Source organism: Molossus molossus, unplaced genomic scaffold (genome assembly GCF_014108415.1).
Source record: "Molossus molossus isolate mMolMol1 unplaced genomic scaffold, mMolMol1.p scaffold_m16_p_9, whole genome shotgun sequence".
Lineage (NCBI taxonomy): Eukaryota > Metazoa > Chordata > Mammalia > Chiroptera > Molossidae > Molossus > Molossus molossus.
The window spans coordinates 27,522,457-27,545,497 of NW_023425403.1; the positions used below are offsets into that span (position 1 = coordinate 27,522,457).

A 23,041-nucleotide genomic window follows, 5' to 3' on the forward strand; every position below is an offset into this window, starting at 1 on the left:
TCTTTCATTTCTGATTTTGTTTATTTGGGTCCTCTCTGTTTGTTTCTTGGTGAGTCTAGCTAAGGGTCCAGCAATCTTTATCTTTTCAAAGAACAAGCCCTTTATTTCTTTGATCTTTTGAATTGTTTTTATTGGTCTCTATCTCATTTATTTCTGTTCTGATCTTTACTATTTCTTTCCTTCTACTTGCTCTTGGGTTTCCTTTTTGTTTGCTTTCTATTAAGTTGTGAGGTTAGATAGTAAGTTAGAAATTTTTCTTGTTTCTTGACGTAGCCCTGTAGTGTTATGAACTTTCCTCTCAGGACTGCTTTTGCCACATCCTTATCATAAATTTTGTGTTGTTTTGTGTTCATTTTCATTGGTTTCCAAGAAGTTTTTAATTTCTTCCTTTATCTCCTTGCTAACCCATTTGTTTTTTAATAACATGCTGTTTAGCCTCCAAATGTTTGAATGTTTTTGTTGTAATTGAGTTCTAGTTTCATGCCATTGTGATCTGAGAAGATGCTTGATATGATTTCAATCTTCTTGAACTTGTAGAGACTTAGTTTGTGTCCTAACATGTGATCTAACATTGAGAATGTCCCATGTGCACTTGAGAAGAATGTGAATTCTGAAATTTTGGGTGTAATTCTCTGTAGATAGCTATTAAATTCTTTTGATCTTGTGCATCGTTTTGAGTCTTTATTTTCTGGTTAATTTTTTTTCCTAGAGGATCTATTTAGTGATGTCATAGGGTGTTGAAGTCTCCACTATGATTGTATTGCTGTCGATATTTCTTTTGATGTCCTCCAGCACAGGTTGGTGCTCTTATGTCAAGTGCATATATATTTACCAAAGATTTATCTTCCTGTTGGATAGATCCTTTCATATTATGTAGTGGCCTTCTTTGTCTCTAGTTATGGCCTTCATTTGAAAACTATTTTATCAGTATGAGTATTGGTACCCCAGCTTTTTTTTTTCTTTCCGTTTGCTTGGAAGTTTTTTTTTTTTTATCCTCACCCGAGGACATTTTCTAATTTTTTTGTTCAGGTAGAGTGGGAGGGAGAGAGAGGAAGAGAGAGAGAGAGAAACATCGATGTGAAAGGAACACATCAAGTGGCTGCTACCGCACGACCGACCAGGCCCAGGGACAAACTGCAACCGAGGTATGCGCCCCTAGCGGGAACTGAACCTGGGTCTCTCAGGACCACAGGTCGACGCTCTAACCGCTGAGCCAAACTGGCCAGGGCGGAAGATTTTTTTTTTTTTTTTATCCCTTTACTTTCAACCTATGTGAGTTTTTTGTTGTGAGGTGGGTCTCTTGTAAACAACATATAGATGACTCATGCTTTCTTATTCAATCAGCTACTCTGTCTTTTGATCTGACCTTTTAATCCTTTCACATTTAAGGTTATTGATATGTACTTATTTATTGCCATTTTTGTTTATTGTGGTTATATTTTTCTTCCTATTTCTTTTACTAATTACAGCCGTCCTTTTAATACTCCTTGCAGTGCTGGTTTGGTGCTAATATATTCCCTTAGCCTTTTATTGTCTAGGAAGCCCTTTATTTCACCTTGTATTTTGAATGACAGCCTTGCTGGATAGAGTAGTCTTGGATTCAGATTTTTGTCTTTCATGACCTTGATTACCTCATGCCATTCTCTTCTTGCCTGTAGTGTTTCTGTTGAGAAGTAAGCTGATAGCCTTATGGAGGTTTCTTTCTAGGTAACCAGTTGCTTATCTCTTTCTTTCTTTTGGATTATCTCTTTATCTTTAATTTTTGGCATTTTAATTATTATGTGTCTTGGTGTGGACCTCTTTGGGTTCTTATTACTTGGGTTCTCTGTGCTTCTTGTATTTGTATGCCTTTTTTCTTTAGGAAGTTAGGGATTTTTTCTGTTATCATTTCTTCAAATATATATTTTTTAACACTTGCTTATTTTCTTCTTCTTCTGGAACTCCTGTGATGCAGATGTTATTATGTTTCATATCGTCCCACAGTTCTCTTAGGTTGTCTTCCTGTTTTTTAGTTGTTCTTTCTTTTTGATTCTATGATTGAGCAATTTTTTCTAGCCTGTTTTCTAATTCACTGATCTGATCCTTGGCCTCCTGTACTCTGCTGGTTATGCCTTCCACTATGTTTTTTATTTCTGCTATGTCATTCTTCATTTCCAATTGGGTGGTTTTCAATGCTTCTATATCTTTATTCATGCTGTTGAGCTTCCTCATGATTATTATTCTGAACTCTTCCTCTGATATCTTGCTCAATTCCCTTTCATTTATCTCATCTTCTATCAAATTATCTTGTTCTATTATTTGGGATTTGTTTCTTTGTCTTGCCATTTTTGCTGTCTCAGTGGGTTTTGGAGCCTGCCAGATTTTTCCTGTGGGTGTTGGTATTCTGCTGTGTGTGGATCTCTCTACTGGGTTTGGATGAGTGTGGGAAGTCCCACATTAAACACCACTATCAAGTATTCCTTTCCTGGGTAGATTTGCAAGCTCAGGAAACATTCAGTTAACCTCTAGCTTTTTTCTTGGAGTCTTTTAGTCTCAGTTACTTGATGAGCCTTGGGTTGTAGCCCTCAACTGAATGAAAAACTCTCTCAGGTGTTCAGGGTAATAGGATTTCCCGAGGGCAGGGAAGATGCTTGCTGGCTGTTAATGAGCCTCAATGTGCATTTCTCTGGCCTGGCTGGTTGGTGTTAAATTCCTGAGAGAGGGACTGCTTCTTTTCCCTGGGTCTCTTAAAGGAGCTTTTTGAGTAAGATAGCTACTGTCCTGTGAGGGAGTGATTCAGCAAACAACTCCCACTGCTATTCCAGCTCTCCCCGCTATCTGATCTCTGTAGTCTCCACACAGTTCCAGTCCAGTCCACCCTTCCTCTGCCAGAGCCCAAGGTGAGTGGCTGTGGCTAATTTAGTGCTCTGTCCTGACTCTCTCTGCTGTGGAGCCAGTTTGGTGCTGAGGGAGCTGCTCACAGCTAAAAGAGCTGCTGACCATGGGCTCCCGGCCCACCCTCTTGTGCCTCTGCAGATTGTACCAGGCTCTATTCAGTGTTTTTTTTTCTTTCTTTCCCCTGTTATGCGGGTCCTCTCTCACTGCTTGTCTGTTGCTTTTTCTCAATGATTTGCCTTTGTTTTAGTTGTAATTCCAGTTTGGTATTGTGAGATGGTCTCTGTAGCTTCCATTTACTCCACCACCATTTTTTCTTCTTCGTCTTTTATTATGGCCCTTGTTTTGATGTCTATCTTATCAGGTGTGAATATTGCTACACCAGCTTTTTTTTTTTTTTTTTTTCATTTCAATTTGCCTGGAAGTTTTTTTCACCCCTTTACTTTCATTCTGTGTGAGTCTTTTGTTGTGAGGTGGGTCTCTTGTAGACAGCATATATATGGGTCATGCTTTCTTATCCAATCAGCTCCCCTATGTCTTTGATTGGAGCATTTAAGCCATTTACATTTAAGGTTATTATTGATATATACTTATTAGTTGCCATTTTTATTTTATGCCTGTGTTCTTCTCTCTCTCTCTCTCTCTCTCTCTCTCTCTCTCTCTCTCTCTCTCTCTTTCTTTCTTCTTCTTCTTACAGCAGTCCCTTTAACATTTCTTGCAGTGCTGGTTTGGTGGTGGTAAATTACTTTAGTTTTTTTTTTGTCTATGAAGCTCTTTATTTCACCTTCAATTTTGAATGATAGCCTTGGTGGATAGAATCATCTTGGATTCAGACCCTTGTTTTTTTGTTACTGTGTATACTTCATGCCATTCTCTTCTGGCCTGCAGTGTTACTATTGAGAAATCAGCTGACAGCATAATGGGAGCTCTCTTATGGATTACTTTCTGTCTCTCTCTTGTTTCTTTTATATTCTTTCTTTGTCTCTAATGTTTGCTATTTTTATTATGATGTGTCTAGCTATGGGTCTTTTTGGGTTCCTCTTTCTTAGTACTCTCTGTATTTCCTGGATTTGTGTCACTATTTCCTTCACCAAATTGGGGAAGTTTTCTGTCATAATTTCTTCAAATGGGTTGTCTATTCCTTTCACCAATTCTTCTTCTTATGCTAACCCTATGATGTGAATGTTGTTATGTTTTGTATTCCCAAAGCCCCTTTAAACTTTCCTCCTGCTTTTTAATTTTTTCCCTCAATTTGCTGCTCTATTTGTTTTTTTTTTTTCTACCTTGTCTTCTAACTCATTCAGTCTTGAGCTTCTTCTAATCTACCATTGAGACCTTTTAGGGTATTTTTTATGCCATCTGTGGCATTCTTTATTTCCACTTGATTTTTATTCATAGCTTCTACCTCTTTTTTTATGCTGATATAGTTCCCACTGAGCTCTTTATAATTTTTATTAAGTTGCTTGTATTTTTTTTTTTTTTTATCCTCACCCGAGGACAGTTTTCCATTTTTTGTACAGACAGAGTGGGAGGGAGAGAGAGGAAGAGAGAGAGAGAGAGACATCGATGTGAAAGGGACACATCGAGTGGCTGCCACCCACACGACCAACCAGGGCCGGAGACAAACTGCAACCAAGGTACATGCCCTTAGCGGGAACCGAACCCGGGTCTCTCTGGACCGCAGGCGGGCGCTCTAACCGCTGAGCCAAACCGACCAGGGCAAGTTGCTTGTATTTTTTACTAGATTGTTTGAGCATCCTTAAAATCATTACTTTGAATTCTTTATTTGACAAGTTGCTTGCTTCCATCTCATGTAGTTCCTTTTCTGGTGATTCCTCCTTTTCTTTCATTTGTTTGCTGTTTCTTTGTGTCACCATTTTAGCTGATTTGTAGTCTAGGCCTGGTGAGGGATGTTAGGATGTGTAGGCAAGTCAGTGTGTATCAAATAAGGCTGCTGTGCCTCCCAGACTGTTTTGGTGTGTGGTACCTCTTTCCTGCTGTGCGTCCTGGAGGACTGACAACTGGTGGATGGTATTGGTTTGTCATGGTACGTGCTGCTAGGAGGCGTGGGTCACCCTGGTGCACTACAGGGGTGTGCGTCTCCTGCTGGTGCGCTGCTACGGTGTGTGGGTTCAGCTGGTATTCTGCTGGGGTCTTCTGCTGCCTGTGTGGCTCAGCTCCTGATCAGTTGCTGTCGCTGCTGCTGGGGGTGAGTGTCAGCTCCCAGTTTGCACTGCTACTGCTGCTGCTGTTGCCATTGGGTACTCTCAGCTCCCAATCCTCTGCTGCTGTTGGGGGCTCAGGGTGCTCAGCTCCTGGGACTTTGCTGTTGCTGGGGTAGGGGCTCCACTCCACATCTACCGCTGCAGTTGTCAGGGACAGATCTCAGCTGCCTGAGCCTTGCTGCTGCTTGGGATGGGGCACTACTCCTGATCATCCTCTGCTGATGCTGCTGGGGATAGGTCTCAGTTGCTGATCCGTGCTGTTGCTGCATGGGGATGGACATCTGCCCCTGAGCCTCTGCTGCTGGGGGTGGGGCTCTACTCTTGCCCCATCACTGCTGCTGTGGGGGTAGGTGGTGGGCTCCCAAGCTGGCACTACTGCTGCTGGGGGTGGTGCTCAGCCCCCAGCCAGTTGCTGCTTCCCTGAGCTGGCACCTTGGCAGCACTGCTATTGTCCACTGGTCTGCGTTGACACAGCAGGGTCCAGTGGTCCGATGGTGCAAGGTGCACTGGTGGACTCAGGTTGCTTGGCCCTAGTTGCTCCATGCTGCTGCCTCCTAGAGAAGACCACGCATCTTCTGGCCGTGCAGGGAAAAGAAGCAGCCTAACAAGAACTTACTGCGGTGGCTGGTTGCGTCCTGTCCACAGCCCTGGAACCTGCTGCCCCACCTTTCTGCACTGCTCAAGGTTGCTTGTCCACACTCATGTCCAGTCACACTCTCTCACACTCACACTCTCACACACACACCCTTGCTCCTGTTCTGCCTGCTGCCATCTTTTTGTTTTTCAACTTTATTTCTTTTGATTGGAGAATTTAATCCATTTGCATTTAGAGTAATGATGGGTAGTATTTTCTAATTCCATCTTGTTAATTATTTTTCGCTGTTTTGTAGTTCTCTTGTTCCTTTATTCCTCTCTTATTGCCTTTGTGAATATGCAATTTTTCATAATAGAATTCTTTGATTCTCTTCTCTGTATCATTTGTGAATCTACTACAAGTGTTTCATTTATGGTTACCATGAGACTTATGTTGAACATATTATTGGAATAACAGTCTATTTTACAGTGATAACAATTTTACTCTGATTCCATGAAAAGCTCTACCCTTTTCTCCCTTCCTTTCTTAAAAAATTGATTTGTAGGGAAAGGAATAAAGGGAGAGGGAGAGAGAGAGGGAGAGAGAGAGAGAGAGAGAGAGAGAGAAGAGGATATGAGAGAGAAATGTTGATTGGTTGCTTCCTGCACATACCCTGATCAGGGGTTGAATCTGCCACCTGGGTATGTGCCCTGACTGGGAATAGAACCCGCCATCTTTTGGTGTATCGATAATGCTCCAACCAACTGAACCACATTGGCCAGGGCTCCCTTCTATTTTTGATTTCATAATTTGTCTTTTGTAGTATGTATCCATTAAGAAATTGTAGCTATTGCTGTTTTTAATACTTTTGTCTTTTAACCTTTATATTAAATAGTTAACACACCATCATATTAAAATTTTAAAATATTATGAATCTGAGTATATCCTTGCCTTTACTAGTGTTTTGTATATTTTCATTTGTTTGCATATTACTGATTAGCTCCTTTCATTTGAGGCTGATGAACTCCTTTTAGCATTTCTTGTAAGGTAAAACAATTTTTATGGTGATCAATTCTCTTAGCTTTTGTTTTTCAAGGAAGGTCTTTATCTCACCTTAATTTTTGAATGACAAATTTGCTGCTTAAAGTATTCCTGGGTGACAGTCTCCCCCATCCCCCCCCCCATGAACTTTGAATATATCATTCCATTTTTTTTTTTTTTTTTTTTTTATGGGCTGCAAGGTCTCTGCTGAGAAATCTGTTGATAACATTATAGGGGTTCCCTTTTATAAGAGATATTTTTTCTTGCTGCTATAAAATTCTGTCTTTGTCTTTTATTTTGGGCAGTTTATTGTAATATGTCTTGGTGAAGATTAATTTATATTGAAAACTTGGGGTAACCTATTAGTTTTATGAACTGGGTTGTATTCCCAGGTTTGAAATATTCTCAGCCATTATTTTAAAAAATAATCTTTCTACCTTTTACTTTTCCTTCTGGGACTCCAGTGATTTACATATTATTTTTGTTGATAGTGCTCCTAAGTTCCATAGCCTTTCTTCATCCTTTAAAATTATTTTTTTATTTTCTCCTCTGACTAGATAATTTCTAGTGATGTATTTTTTTGCTCACTGATTCTGTCTTCTGTTTGGTCAGTTCTACCATTGAAGCTCTCTATAGTTAAGTCCTTGTAGTCTTCAGTTCCAGAATTTCTCTTTGGCCATTTAAAAATATTTTTTATTTATTTGTTGAACCTCTCATTTTGTTCTTGTGTTGTTTTCCTGATGTCATTAAATTGTTTATTTATGTTTTCATGTTATTTTGTAGCTCTTTGAGCATCTCTAGAACAATTATTTTGAAATATTTCTGACAGTTTCTGGATCTCCATTTTTTGAAGCCATTTATTTTGTTATTTTGATGGTGTCATATTTCCCTACATTTTTTGTGATCCCTGTAGCTTTATGTAGATGTCTACATATTTGAAGAAGCAGTCACCTCTTCCAGACTTTATGGACTGATTTGTTAAGAGAAGGCCTTCAGTAGTGGGTGGGGGCACTCTGACATGTGCTTTGACCTGTGTCTAGTGGTGCCTGGCACCTGGTTCAGGGACATGTTGGTTTCACTGAGTCCTGAGGCATGTGATGTCTCTTCAGCTCATTAATGATGGTGGTCAGCCAGGCAGCAAGGGCTATGGCCAATTATGGGCTAACTGACAGCTTTGGTATTCCTGGTTGTCAGAGTGCTTTACCATAGCTGCACCCTACTGCCCAGTTATGTAAAATGCATTGGAGTCTGGTGACAGTATTTGGGCTGCGTGCATATGGAGGAACCAACTCCAGATGTTCTTGTGGTGTAGGCCAGTGACTGAAGACAATACCTGATGCAAGCTCATAGGAAGCTCTGACAGTTTGTGTGTTCTTTTGTAGCTGAACACCCTCTAAGGTGTACATATTTTAGAGGAGGCTAGTGACAGACATTGAGCCAGTGATGTGTAAGTGAACAGCTGTATGGGCTGAAGCACATACTTATGGTGGTGGGGTGAACTGGGGGTGGGAGTTTATGCCAGAATCTTGTACCTTGCACAGCCACAGAGGCCTGAGCTGGCTGAAGGTATGGTTCTTGGACTCTGGCATGGGTGAATTTGGATGGAACAGGAAGAAACTTAGGCACCTAGCACCAGCAATTATGAGTACCTGTGTGTGAAAGCTGTTGAAATATGCAGGTATGGTATCTGTGGTGACTGTGCTGGCTATGGTTCAGTCAGTGGTGAAATCTCCTGGGTTAATCTGCAGAGCAGGTCCCTGTGGACCTTGGTCACTTCTACTATATGACTGCTATTACTAGACCCAAGTTTCTTCATTGTTTCTAGCTGTTTTGCTGGTGTGGGTAGGGTGAATCCAAAGCAGGACCTTTATGCAGTGCTCTGGAAACCCGGAGAAACTGGTCCCTCACCTCATTCTTTCTTTCTAGGTCAGGGGAACTCTTTATAGGAAGAACTTTCTAGGAAGTTCTCCATTGGTGCTGAACAATATGGACATGGGGGATGGCTAATGCAGACCAAGTTATGCTGTCTTTCTTCTCTTCCTGTGTGATTATTCTCAGGATTTTTTTTTTTTTTCATAATACTTGTATTGCTAAAATTTCCTAAGTGAACATTACATCTCTCCCAGAACTGTTTTTAGTCATGGATAGTTACCCAACTGTTGAATTTTTGTAGGGAAATGGAAAGGCTGGAGTCTCTTATATTGCCATTTTGGTTACATCACTTTTAAGCACACTTAAATCTTTTATCTATTTTGAGTTGATTTTTGTGTATGATGTGAAATAAGTCCAATTTCATTCTTCTGCATGTGGACATCCAGTTTTTTCAACACCATTTACCAGAGAAACTATCCTTTCCCCATGGTATGTTCTTGGTACCCTTTTCGAGAATCAGTTGAATATAGATGTGTGGATTTATTTCTGGCATCTCTGTTCTGTTCCACTGAGTTACATGTCTGTGTTCATGCCAGTATCATATAGTATTTATTACTGTAGCTTTGTAATATATTTTGAAATCAGAATATGTGATACCTCCAGCATTATTATTTTTGCTTTGGCTATTTGTGATTTTTTGTGTGGTTTTATATCAATTTTAAAATTGTTTTTTCTATTTGTGTAAAGAATTCCATTAGGATTTTGGTAGGGAGGGCATTGAATCTGTAAATCACTTTGGGTAGTATGGATATTTTAACAATATTAATTCTTCAAATCTATGAACATAGAGTTTCTTTCCATTTTCTATGTCATTTTTGTTTTTCTTTATTACTGCTTATAATTTTCAATGTATAAGTCTTTTACCTTTCTGCTTAAATTCATTCTTGATTCTATTTCTTTTGTTGTTATTATGAATGGGATTAAAATACTTTTTCTTGCCCAGCCAGTGTGGTTCAGTGGTAGAGTGTCGATCCATGAACCCAGAGGTCACCAGTCAAGTTCCTAATCAGGGCACATGCCCGGGTTGTGAGCCTGGTCCCCAGTGGGGGACATGCAGGAGGCAGCCAATCCATGTTCTCTCTTATCGATGTTTATAACTCTCCTTCTTCTTTTCTCTCTCTCTAAAACTCAATAAAGAAAAAAAAATTTTTCTTTTCTGATAACTCATTGTTAGTGTATTACAAACATAATTGATTTACTGTGTTTATTGATTTTTTTTTGTCTGGATGTTCTGTTATTGTAAATGGGGTAGAGAAGTCTTATAATATTATATTGCTATCAATTTCTCCTGTCAGATCTGTCAGTCTTATGCTTTATATGTTTTATGTTTATATATAAAACATTTATAATTGTTTTATCTTTCTGTTGAATTTTGACCCTTTAGTCAGTATATCATGGATTACCTTGTTGGAGAGGCTGTGAGTCTTTTCTGAGAATTTTGGACAGTTTAAGAAGAAAATTTTTTCTCTGAGAGCTGTAGAGTTTTTGGCAGCTATGATTTTTGCTATGTGGAAAAAGGTGTGCCTCAATGAGATAGAAAAATGAAGCTGCAATGATGAAAACAAGAGAAAGAGAGAAACTTTACCTATATTTCTTCCTTCAAGGCCAATGTAATAAGTGGTGTTTCTTTCTTTTTTTAAAATTTTCACCCAACGATACTTTTCCATTTATCTTCAGATGGAGTGGGAGAGAGGGGTTGGGGGAGAGAGAGAGAGAGAGCGTGAATGGGAAAGAGAGAGAAACATTGCTGTGGGAGAGACACATCGACCAATTGCTTCCCGCAAGATCCCGACCAGGGCTGGGGATGAACAGCAACCGAGATATGTGTCCTTAACCAGAATTGAACCCATGACTCATTGGTCCGAGGGTGGACACTAACTGCTGAGCCAAACCAGCCAGGGCTTAAGTGACATTTCATTTAATGTCTCTTCTCATTCTTATAATTATTTATGGGCTTTCTGGACTTACTAGAAAATGGTTATTTATCATTTTAGCTAATGTTACAGTAGTAATCTGTAGTTTATTGGAGATGGAAAAGAATTATTTAGCTCAAGGAGCTTCAGATTCTATAAGTGAGTTCATGCTTACTTATCTTAAATAATCTCACAAGACTGTTTTAGGAGCCATGAGGAAAAGATTGCTACTCTCTTAACCCATTTGTGGAAAATTTAAATTGGCTTTACCTGATAATTCTTTGAAAAATATTTCTTCACCATGGCTGGTTTGGCTCAGCCTATGGACCAAAGAGTCATGGATTGGATTCTGGTCAAGGGCAAGTACCTTGGTTGCAGGTCAGTCCCGGCCCTGGTCAGCGACGCGCAAGAGGTGGCCAGTCGATGTGTCTTTTTCACATCAATGTCTCTCTCTCTTTCCTTCACACTTTATCTGAAGATAAATAAAAAAATATTCTTGGGTGATTATTGAAAAAAAATTGCCTGTTTCAATAAAGAACATATAATGAAATTAGTGAGGTGACATTGGAAACATAATTTGGGAAGAGATCACTAAGGCATTCATTTCAAATGTTAATCTTTAAAATTCTTTGTTGCTTCAAATAAAACAGGTATAACTTATTTTGGAGGACCTGATTTTAAATGTTAAAATTCATAAGGAAGACAGATCAAGAGATATAGTTACCCAAGATATTGATCTTTTAAAATTTGTTTCATAAATGTATATTTAACACCTCAGTTGGGTAAGGCACTCTTCTAGCACTGGAAATCTAGGGATGAACAGGACAAAAATTAGGGTTCTTATTCCTACAGAGGTTATATTCTACTGAAGGGTTCAGGCAATAAACAATAAAAAATTAGTAAATAAATAAATTTAATCATTTCCATTAGTAGTGTTATAAGGGTTCAGACAAATAATAAAGATTAGTAAATAAATATGCACTATCATTTCTATTAGTGGTCAGTGTTATGATAAAAAACAAAACAAAACAACAGCAGCAGCAACAATACCTGATGACAGGAGAAAGAGTGATGATGAAGGTAGGCTGCTTTAGATAGGGTGTACAGAGACAGTTTTGTGTGGAAGTTACATTTAAATAAAAATCTGAATACTCAAAAGGAGCTAGTGAGGAGATGATCTTGTGAAAGAGCATTTCAGGCAAAGAAATGCGAGAACTGTTGTTACTGAGTTGGGATTGAATGGAGTGAGTTTAAGGATAAAAAAAAGAACAGTGTGGCTGAAGTGTAGTGAACCAGGCTGAGTGAAGATGGTGGTAAAAGATGGATTTTATTCTTTGTGTAAGGGGAAGCCATTAGAGATATTTAAGTGGGAGTCTGCTTTGTGATTTTTATTTTAAAAAATCATTCTGATTTATGGTTTGGAGATGCACTATGAGGAGTGGACAGTGGTGCAAGCAGGAAATTGATCAGAAGGCTGTTGTAGCATATTAGAAGAGAATTGATGACAGCTCCTGCAAGAGTGGTGACCATGAAGAAGGTGAGAAGTGGTCAGGCCCAGGCTGTATTTAGGAAGTAGTGTCAAAAAGACTTGGATTAGACAGTGGAGACAGGTAGTGAGGGGGAAAAAGTAAATCAAGGATGATTCCTAAGTTTTGGCTTGAATATCTGGTTGATCAAATGGTCCCATAAACTGAGATAAGGAAGTCTAGGGGTAAAACATAATTTGGTTTTAGGATATGTTAAATTGTAAATGCCTGTTAGTCATGAGATGAGGTGAGTCGAATGTTAGGTTACGTTCACTATTTTATTGTACTTCATAGCCTTTGACAATAGAATACAGGGAATCTATATCATTTGGAATAGTGAAGAACAAATTCTCTCCCTTAGTAGATTTGGTCAGTATAGTGGACTTAAGGGAATATTTGATATGTGAGTTCACATTTGCAGTGTTGCCCTTTAAGTGTTTTTATCTCACTCCGAAAAACCCAAACTAATCTGAGAGAAAGTCCCTAACACTAATGAGAGTTATTCAAGGGGGAAGTTAATAATATGGCTCATTGGTACCTTTAGATGCAATAGATCAACTAATAAAAATTGGACTGGATGAAGAACGTCATCCCTAGATATTATCATGCTGTTTAACAATCCCTGTATTGGAATTTTTAACCTGGTATTGCAGATACCAGGTTCACAACTGAACTAATTAAACATTGTGAATACTTAAAAATAACATTGCCTGTCTTTATGGTATATACACACCCACTTATTTATTTATTTTGTTAATCCTCACCTGAGGATATTTTTCCACTGATTTTTTTTTGGGGGGGGAGAAGGGAGGGAGGGAGAGAGAGAGTGAGAGTGAGAGAAACATTGCTGTGAGAGAGACATATTGATTGGTTGCCTTCTGCATGACCCTGAATGAGGCTGGGGATCAAATCTGCAACCCAGGTACTTGTCCTTGATTGGCGTTGAACCTGTGACCACAGGCTGATGATCTTAACTGCTGAGTCAAACAACCAGGGCTATAATCACTTTTGATGGACCAATGTTTAAAAATGGGGGAAAGATATTGAATTAGGAGAAGATAAAAAAATTTAAAAAGTAGTGGGAAAGCCTAACTAGTGTTGCTCAGTGGTTGAGCATCGACTTATGCCCCAAGAGGTCACCAGTTCAATTCCTGGTCAGGACACATGCCCAGGTTTTGGGCCAAACCCCCAGTGGGGGGCATACAGGAGGCAGCCAATCGATGCTCTCTCTCATTGATGTTTCTTTTTTTTTTCTTTTAATTAATTAATTTATTTTTGTTACAGATGTTTCTTTTTTCCCTTCACTGATTCCCCCCTACCCCTCCCTTCCCACCCTGTCCCCAGCTTTGTTGTCCATGTCCATTGTTCATGCATATAACTTTTGTGGTTTATCTCTCCCCCACCACCCCCACTTCCGGGGATTGTCAGTCTGTACCCCACTTCCACGTCTCTGGGACTACCCCATTCCTCAGACTGTTATGTTCATTATATTCCACAAATAAGTGAGATCATATGATACTTGTCTTTCTCTGTTTGGCTTGTTTCACTTAGGATGATACTTTCCAGGTCCCTCCATGTCATCTCAAAGGATAAGAGATCTTTCTTTCTTATAGCTGCATAGTACTCCATTGTGTATATGTACCACAGCTTTTTTATCCATTCGTCTACTGATCTCTCATCGATGTTTCTATCTCTCTCTTCCTCTACCTTCCTCTCTCTAAAATCAATAAAAAGAAAAAAAATGGAAAAGATAGTGGGAAAAATGTAAATCATGGAAGGGACAGGTAAACAGGAGAAATCTTGATCTTGAGGAATTAGCTGAGAATTAATAGCGACTAAATAAATACCATCTTAATTCTCATCGCAATTGAGAAACATCTGTAACAAAAATACATTAATAAAAATTGGAGAAAAAAAGAAAAAAATTTTCATCACAATCTATTGCGGTAGATATTATCATCTGCTTTTATAGATGAAGCAGTTAGGCTTAGCGAGGTTCATTTTAGAGAAGGTGACTGTGCTATGCAGAATTCTAAGATGGCCCCCAAGACTCTCCTGATATACATGTCTTGCATAATACACTTTGAGTTGGGGCAGAACCACTATATGCATGATGGGATATCATTCCTGTGATTATATTATATAGTGAAGATGAAGAAATTTGAAGATGTAATTAAGGTTTATAATCAGTTAACTTTGAATTAATTGAGATCATTCCAAGTAGGCCTAACCTAATTATGTGAGCCCTTAAAAGATGGGAGATGTCAGAAAGATTCTCTTGCTGGCTTGGGAGAGATAAACTGCCATGTTTTGAGAGGGCCATACGACTAGGACCTGATGGGGAATTCCTAGTAACCAAGATCAACCCTTGGCAGATAGTAAGAAAATGGAGTTATGACTGTAAAAAGACTTAATTCTACCAATAGTCAGCAAGCTCACAGAAGGACTCCAGCCTCAGCCAATAACTTTATTTCAGTCCTGTGAGACTCTGAGTAGAGAAATCACTTGTGCTTTGCTGGAATTCTGACTTTTAGAAACTGTGACATTATAAATGGGGTTGTAAGCTGCCAAGATTTTGGTAGCCTTTTGCAAAGTGATAAAAAACAACTAATATCACAGTAATAAAGAAAAAGTAGTTAAATATAAAGGTTGGTAATTTTAACCCTTTTATTTTAGACTTCTTGAAGATATAATTAAGTTTCTTCAATGAGATTAAGTAATAGACCTGGCTTTTTATGAGTTCCAACTCAGAATCTAGGAGAACAGTACAATTTTCTTGTGTTATCTTTCTATTGCCTTTCTTCACAGAGCCCTCTCATAGTTTTCACTACTATAACTCTTCTTTCTCCTATTTTTTTTTTGTGATGAAAAGAACAGAAAATGAAGCAAAAGGAGGAATAACCATGATCATTGCCTTTCACTTTAATTTCTCTATTTTTCAACAATCTTATTAGAAAAATTTTTGAGTTATATAATAGAGAAAAAGGAGTAGGAGACATAATATATGAGGAAATGAAGAAAATGAAAAAGAAAGGGAGTTTTAATCCAAATATATTTTAAACTTGACAGGTTCACAAAATGCTCCATTTCCCTGCTATGAAGAAATACACTCTCAACTTGATAGGTTTGGGAACTGTGGTATGGCTAGAGGCTCATATAAATACTGTACATGGAGGTATGTTATACAAATATTAAAGATGCTTTTATGTTCTACAAGATTCTATCTTTAGTTTTTCTTTTTTTAAAATTGATTTTTGAGAGAGAAAGGAAGGGGTGGGGAGAGAGAGAGACATTGATGTGAGAGAGAAGCATCAATTCATTGCCTCCCATATGTGGCCCGACTGGGGACTAAACCCACCACCTGGGTATGTGCCATGACCGGGAATCAAACCCACAACCTTTTGTTGTATAGAATGATGCTCCAACAAACTGAGCCACATTGGCCAGGGCTAGTCTTTCTTCATATGTTCCAAGTACTACATGTGTATGGGAGTGAATCTCAAATCAAAATCTCTAGCCCTGACATCTTGTGCTATAGGATTAAATTCACATCTAATTTTTAAACATATGTAGATGGCTATTCGGCTCCTAAATCCAATACATGACTGAAACTACTAATGTTTTGTGTACCTTTCCTTTCTGAACGTGATCATTTCCTTGACAAAAATACTGTCCCCATTCACTTGATTGCTTGCCCAAGCTGAAGACTGCCTAGTGTTTTTAAAATGAAGTTCACTTTTTCCTGCATCTGAAGAGCTACCTCTTTGATATATTGGTCATGAATATATTTTAACAAGCATTTATTAAGAACCTACTATGTGCTGGACAGTGGGCTAGATACTAGTTAGCAAATCATACATGGCCCTTGTACTCATAAAATTTGTACACAGCTAAACATACCACATAGTTTATACTTCGTGGTTTGTTTATGCTGTTACCTTTGTTTAAAAATGACTTACTCTGTTGAAATCTTACTAATTTGTAAACTTTGACTCAGATGGCATGTTCTCTATGAAGTTTTCCTTGTCTGCTAATTAGAATGTGTCCTCATCTTAAATTTCTGTAAGAATTTATTTCATTTGTAGAACGTTTACCCCCTCAATTATCCTTTATTTAAATAGAATTTATTGGGGTGACATTGGTTCACAAAACCATACAGGTTTCAAGTGTACATCTCAACAAACCATCATATTTAGTATGAGACTGTAAGGTTCTTGAGGGAGAACCTTAAGGGTATGGGTCATAATTGTTTATCATTTTAGCATATAAAATGCTTGCATGAATTGATTATTTGACAATAAGTGTATAAATCTGCACAGTGAATAAAAGGCCATTAATAGTATTGAAAGGTAATCTTGTATCATAGGCTTTATACTTTTTTATTTCAAATGTTAAAGTATTACATTTTCCCTAGATATATTGCAATAAATGATGAACCATTTATTTTTATTTTTTTCAGAAAGCAAATCTGAAACATTTCCAATAAATGCCTAATATATAGTAATCATATAATTTTATTATCTTTGCAGGAATCTTAGATGTGGAAGATTAGTTTGTACTTACCCTTCTCAGACTCCTTTCAAAAAAAATAATGTTTCTGTGCTTTATTTGTATGTACGAAATGTTAGATGTATAACTTTAGACTATACTTTTCATGGCTCAGCTACAGATCCATTGCAAATCCGTGATGGCTCTGATTGTGATACTGACAGGGTAAGTGATCTAAAATGTATTTAAAAAATTATTTATTTATTTATTTAATGTATATTTTCATTTCAGTATTACATGTAGCTTCATTTGTAGTGCTATGTAACCCTAAACATTTAGAAAAAAAGTAAATGAATAAGCTTCAATTGGACCCCAGGTAGTAAGAGGAAAATGGAACTGTTTGATTCATTTTAGACTTTCAATGTTGAGAGCAAGGACACTACCAAGTGTTTTGAGACTGGAGTGGGGAGGGGATAGACCTTGGTTATACATTGTAGTTAAGTACTCTCTATCATGGAAACTTACTTTTCTTCTTGGAAAAAATAAAGAAAACCCACTGGGTAATATGTGTCTCTTTGTGACCCAGAAGATTAGAGCACAAGTTAGATCAGGCTGCATGGAATCAAAATATTACCTCTTATATTTTGACATTTTGCTAGTTATCTAATCAGCCTGAGATACCACAGCTATCTGCAAAGTGGGGATAATAACAGCATTTACTCTGTGGGGTTATTGAAAAGATCAAATGAGATGACAGTACAATGTGATTATCTCAATGTCCAGCACATAGTAAGAGTTAACAACAGGTTGGCAATTATTATTTACTGTTATTATAACTCATTATTTCTGAGGCTGACACAAATCTGGAGAAAACATAGAATAAATTTACTTCAAAATCTATTTTTATTCCTGACCAGATCTTTACCAGGCTTCTTCTTCATGTCTAGGAGTCATGAATGCCCCCTTGAAGAAGAGGTATATACGCCTGGGAGCTCAGTAGATATATTTAGACCATGGAGCCAAAACAATTAAAAAAATAAAACAAGTCTCCATGCCTCTGTTTTTACTTTGTCCATCAGTTTATTTTGTTCATTAGATTCCACATATACGTGAGAGCATATGGTATTTGTCTTTCTCTGACTGGTTGATTTCACTTAGCATAATAATATCCAGGTCCATCCATGTTGTCGAAAAACGTGAGTTCCTTCTTTTTTTATGGTTGAATAGTATTTCACTGTGTAAATGTGCCACAGCTTTTTTATCCACTCATCTGCTGATGGACACTTGGGCTATTTCCAGATCTTGGCTTTTGTAAACAATGCTGCTATGGACAGAGGCATAGATACATGAAACAGACTGACAGCTGTCAGAGTGGAGGAGGAAGGGATGGACTAGAAGAAAGAATGTAAAGAGATTAGCCATATATGCATAACCCACAGACACAGCAGTGTGGTGATGGCCAGAGGGAATAGTGGGGCACAGGGTCTGGGTGGAGGAAGGAAAAGGGGAGAAATGGGGACATTTGTAATAGTGTCAGTGATAAAAATTAAGTTAAAAAAGATTAAAAATGTTATTATAAATTTCCTGTGCAGAGTAAAGCTACAAAATGATATGTAAAATTATTTCTCATAAATAAAATTATGTTTCTAAAAGGGAAAACATAAATTACTAGATGTTTTGATATTATTCAGTTGGTAATTTAATAAGGATAGAATCTTTTCCATAACATGGACATTTATTCTCAATGATAATGTATGAACAATTTTACCAGGTAACCTTTAATGATACTATAAGCCCTGTATGATAAGACATTGTTGAACATTTGTTACAATCGATGAACTTACATTGACACATCATTATTACCCAAAGTCTGTATTTAACATTAGACTTATCTGAAAAATCTCAAAATACTTGGAGATTAAACAACACATTCTGAATAACACATGTGCCAAAAAAGAAATCTCAAGATAAATTGGAAAACATCTTGAACTGAGTAAAAAATGCAAACACAACATATAAAAAGCAGTACTTAAATGGATATTTATTGAATTGAATGATTATGATCTCATGTTATAAGATTACTGACAAAAAGATGCAATTGTATTCAATAATTATAGTTACTGATTTGTTTTTACAAAAAAATAACTTCTGGTCTAAAAATTATATTTGCATATTAAAATATAATGGACTATTAAAAAATTTTAAGATAGCTGAAATTCTCTAAATGGGAAATTTTTTTTCTTTAGGTTTGTATAAATCGTCTGTGTGTAGAATCGAGGTTTGTTAAGGCTCATTTCCTTAACTGTTCATCAAAATGCAGTCAACATGGGGTAAGTAAGCACAAGATAGATGTTTCCCAAAATCACATTAATCTTGGACACTTTTCAGCATCACTCATTAATTCAACATTTATTGGGTTCCTACTATATACTATAGTTGGGTTGCAACCTCCTGCAGAGCTTCCTGAGTATAATCTGAAACTGGGCCCCTATGTGGAAGGCAGGGAGAGACTGAAAAAAAAGGCAGAACACTTCAATTGGTAGGTAACAGGTTCAATCAACAAGAGAACTTACAGGCTTGCCTTGGACAGCCACAAGAGAAAGACTTTTTTGCACCAGCCCACCAGAATTTTAGAATATAGAGGCCCTAACTGGGTTCAGTCACATATACAGGGGGCCTAATTTGGGTTCATTCACATACCTAGTTCAAATATTCTTATCACCACATTTCTATCTCAAGATTGTGTCCTTGGGTAGCTTCTAGCACAGGGAAAGCAAACAGCACATATTCCAAACTTAGTGGATGGAATGGGAGCCTCAAATATCCCAGGTTCAGCTTGTGGGTCAGTCCAGGGGTCACATCTTGATGATCTCTCCCAACAGCTAGATCCTGCTGTATCTAGTTTCAGTATAGAGCTGAATTGGGTTACTACCTTTGTAGCCATAGTTAGTTATAGAGACCATTGTATGGAATTAATTTGGCCAGGATTTCTGGTTGTGTAGGTCTTGGAACTATACTCAGCAGTGGACAGGGCTATTACTCAGGTCTCCTGCGTGGTGAGGGAACAGACCAGGCTCCAGAGGTGGCAAGACTCTTTGTTTGAGGTCCCAAAGTAGACAGACTTGCACCCTGTCAAATTCCCTGGTCATACTGCACCACTGTCTTGGCTCTGCATAGGAGAAAAGCCATTGGTTGAGACTACTACTTGGGCACTGCTGGTAGGAACTTGGACTACCAAGATCCAAGCACTGGTTGTTTGTTACAAGCTCCTCTTGCCTTCTCCAGGAAAATCAGAATCCCAGAGAGCAAGCCCCATAGATTTTCCCATGATCCCCCTGAGGCAAAATGAGAGTGGGGACTCCCAAGAAGAGATACAATGCTGGGGGATCTGTATATCCACCCTCTTTTTCCATTGGTGGAACTATAGGCTCAAGGAAGACCTCTCAGTGTGGTCGTGTGCTGGCCTGGGGGAGGAGCAATGTGGTCAGTGTATTGCCACTCCTCTTACCCTTCTAATGCAGTCTGTCTCCATTTAGGTGGTGCATGGGTCTGCTTCAGTCTCATCCTCATGTTGTAGGATTCTCTCATTGGTGTCTTGTCCATGAATAATTAGTTTTTCTTTTTCTGAGAGGAAGCAAATTTGAGAACAACCTGTGTTGTCATCTTGGTGACATTTTCCTCTATATTTTTCTTTGTCTAGTTGAAGATTTGTCAATTTGTTTATCTTTATTAAAATTTTTCTCTTAGTTTTTTTTTCTTTGTTTTTATTGCTTCTTATTTATTTCACTATGATATTTGTAATTGCCTTTCTTTTGCTAACTTTGGGCTTACTTTTGTTTTTCTAGTTCCTTTAGGTGTAAAGTTAGATTGCTTATTTGAAATGACCTATTTTCTTTACCTTTGCATGTATCATTATAAACTACCTCTAAGGACTGCTTTTGTAGCATCCCAGTAGTTTTGCTTTTGGCATGTTTATTTAGATGTGCTTTGGATATTTTTAAAATTTTCCTTTTATTTTCTACTTTGACCCACTGGTTGTTCAGAGTGTATTGTTTAATCTGTATGTGTTTGTGACTTTTTCAGCTTTCCTCTAGTTGATTTGTAATTTCATACTATTTTGGCCAAATAGATACTTGGTATGTTCTTAAGTTTTCTAAGATTTCTTTTGTGGTCTGCGATAGGACCTATCCTTGGTAATGTTTCATATGAATTTGAGAATGTATATTCTGCCAATGTTTGATGAAATGTTCAGTATATATCTGTGATGTACAATTTATTTAAAGTGTGGTTCAATACAACATTTTCTTGTGATTTTCTGTCTCTATTATCAATTCATTGTTGAAAGTGGTGTATTGAAGTGTCCCACTTTTATTTTATTGCTCTCAAGTTCTTTCTTCAGTTCTGTTAGTATTTGCTTAATATATTAGGTGCTCCAGAGTTGGATGAGTATATTATGATTGTTATATCTTTTCAAAGTGTTGACCCTTGTCTGGCCAGTGTGGCTCAGTGGTTGAATGTTGACCCATGCACCAAGAGGTCGCTGTTTCAATTCCCAGTCAGGACACATGCCCAGGTTGTGGGCCTGATCTCCAGTAGGGGGCATGCAGGAGGCAGCCAATCAGTGTTCTGTCATTGAAGTTTCTATCTCTCTCTCCCTGTCACTTTCTCTCTCTCTAAAAAATTAATAAAGGAAAAAAAGTGTTGACCCTTTATCATTATATGATGACCTTCTTTCTGTATTATTATTTTGGTTTAAAGCCTATTTTGTCTTATATAAGGATAGCTACCCTATCTTTCTTCTGGTTTCTACTTTCATGGAATATTTCTTAATGTCTATTTTGAGCCTATGTGTGTTCTTAAAACTGAAGTCAGTCTCTTGAAGGCAGAATTTAGTTGGGTCTTGCTTTTTTGTTCCTTTATTTTACCATCCATTGATATAATTGATATTTAGAGTACTTGTCGATATGTAAGGATTTATTAATGCCATATCTTTAATTGCTTTCCATCTGTTTTTCAGTTCCCTTGTTCTTTTCCCCCTTTCCTTTTGCTTACCTTTGTGAATTGGTGATTTTATGTGGTGGTAGGTATACTTTGATCCTCCTTTCTTTATCTCTTGTGAATCTACTATAGCTTTTTGCTTTGTGATTACCATGAGTTTATGTAAAACATCTTATAGATGAAACAGCCCATATTAAACTAATTGCAACTTATCTTCATTCCTATATAAAAGTTCTAGCCATTTACAACATTTTTTTGGTTTGTTTTTTGATGTCACAATTTTCTCTTTTTACATTGTGGATTTATTAGCAAATTATAGTATCTATAATTTGTTTCTAATAATCTTTTCCTTTCACCTGTATACTAATGTTAAGTGGTCAATTCACAATCACATAACAGATTTAGAGTTTTCTAAATCTATGTATTTAGTTTTAGCAGTATGTTGTATATGTTTGTTATCTTTCATGTTACTGATTATTCTCTTTTCATTTCAGATGGAAGAACCCCTTTCAGCATTCCTTATCAGGCAGGTCTAGTGGGGATGAATTCCCTTAGTTTTTGTTTGTCTGGGAAAGTTTCTATTTCTCCTTCATTTCAGAAGGATAAGTTTGCTGGGTAGAGCATTCCTAAATGACTTTTTTTCCTTCAGCACTTTGAATATATTATTCTATTCTCTCCTGGCCTTTGGGGATGTTGCTTTGTTGATTAAAATTGTTTTTTCTTTGGGTATTTCTAAGAATTTATTCTTTGTCTTTAATTTGTATGCATGTCATGAGGTAATATATTGTTTTTATGAGTTTTGATGTCCAAGTCTCTGCTTAGGTTTAGGAAGTTCTCAGCCATTATTTTTTTTAAATAGACTTTCTGCCCCTTTTCTTCTCTGTTGTCCTTTTGGTGCTCCAATTATTCTAATATATATATGTTTGATGGTTTTTCATAGATCATATATGCTTTCTTTGCTTTTATTCTTTTTTCTTGTCTACCCTTGGTTTCCATCATCTAGATCATCACTTCAGTCTTCTGTTTGGTCTATTCTGATATAGATGTTCTCTATTACATTTTTCCCCCAATCATTAATTAAATTATTTACCTCTAAAATTTCCTTATAGTCCCTATTTATGATTTTTATTCCTTTGTTAAATTTTTCATTTTGTCTGTGAGATTTCCCTATTTTCATGAATACTCTTTTTGTGTTTTTTTGTAGCTCATCGAGTTCCTCAAAATAGCTATTGTGAACTTTTTATCAGCTAAATAGCTGAATTCTGCATCTTTGAATTTGGTTGCTGGGGTATTATTGTTATCTTTTGGTGATAACTTGTATCCTTGATTTTTCATTTTCTTGGAATTTTGCATTACTGTTTTCACATTTGAAGTAGTAGTCACCTCCTTAAATCTTTACTAATTGTCTTCAACTGGGAAATACTTTTTATTGATCTTGCTAAAGGTTAGGTCTTTCTCCAAACTTGTGTG

At 37.4% G+C, this 23,041-nt stretch overlaps 1 protein-coding gene across 1 annotated transcript in view; it reads left to right on the forward strand.

Annotated features, from left to right (window-relative positions):
* The window catches only part of LOC118622326 (disintegrin and metalloproteinase domain-containing protein 32-like), an 89,341-nt gene extending 66,515 nt beyond the window's left edge, over positions 1 to 22,826 (forward strand). The window contains exons 15-18 of the mRNA XM_036249776.1: positions 15,155 to 15,260; positions 16,615 to 16,798; positions 18,820 to 18,903; positions 22,776 to 22,826. Coding sequence (XP_036105669.1) covers positions 15,155 to 15,260; positions 16,615 to 16,798; positions 18,820 to 18,903; positions 22,776 to 22,826 — 425 coding nt within the window. The remainder of the gene's footprint in view (positions 1 to 15,154; positions 15,261 to 16,614; positions 16,799 to 18,819; positions 18,904 to 22,775) is intronic.
* Positions 22,827 to 23,041: the final 215 nt, after the last annotated feature.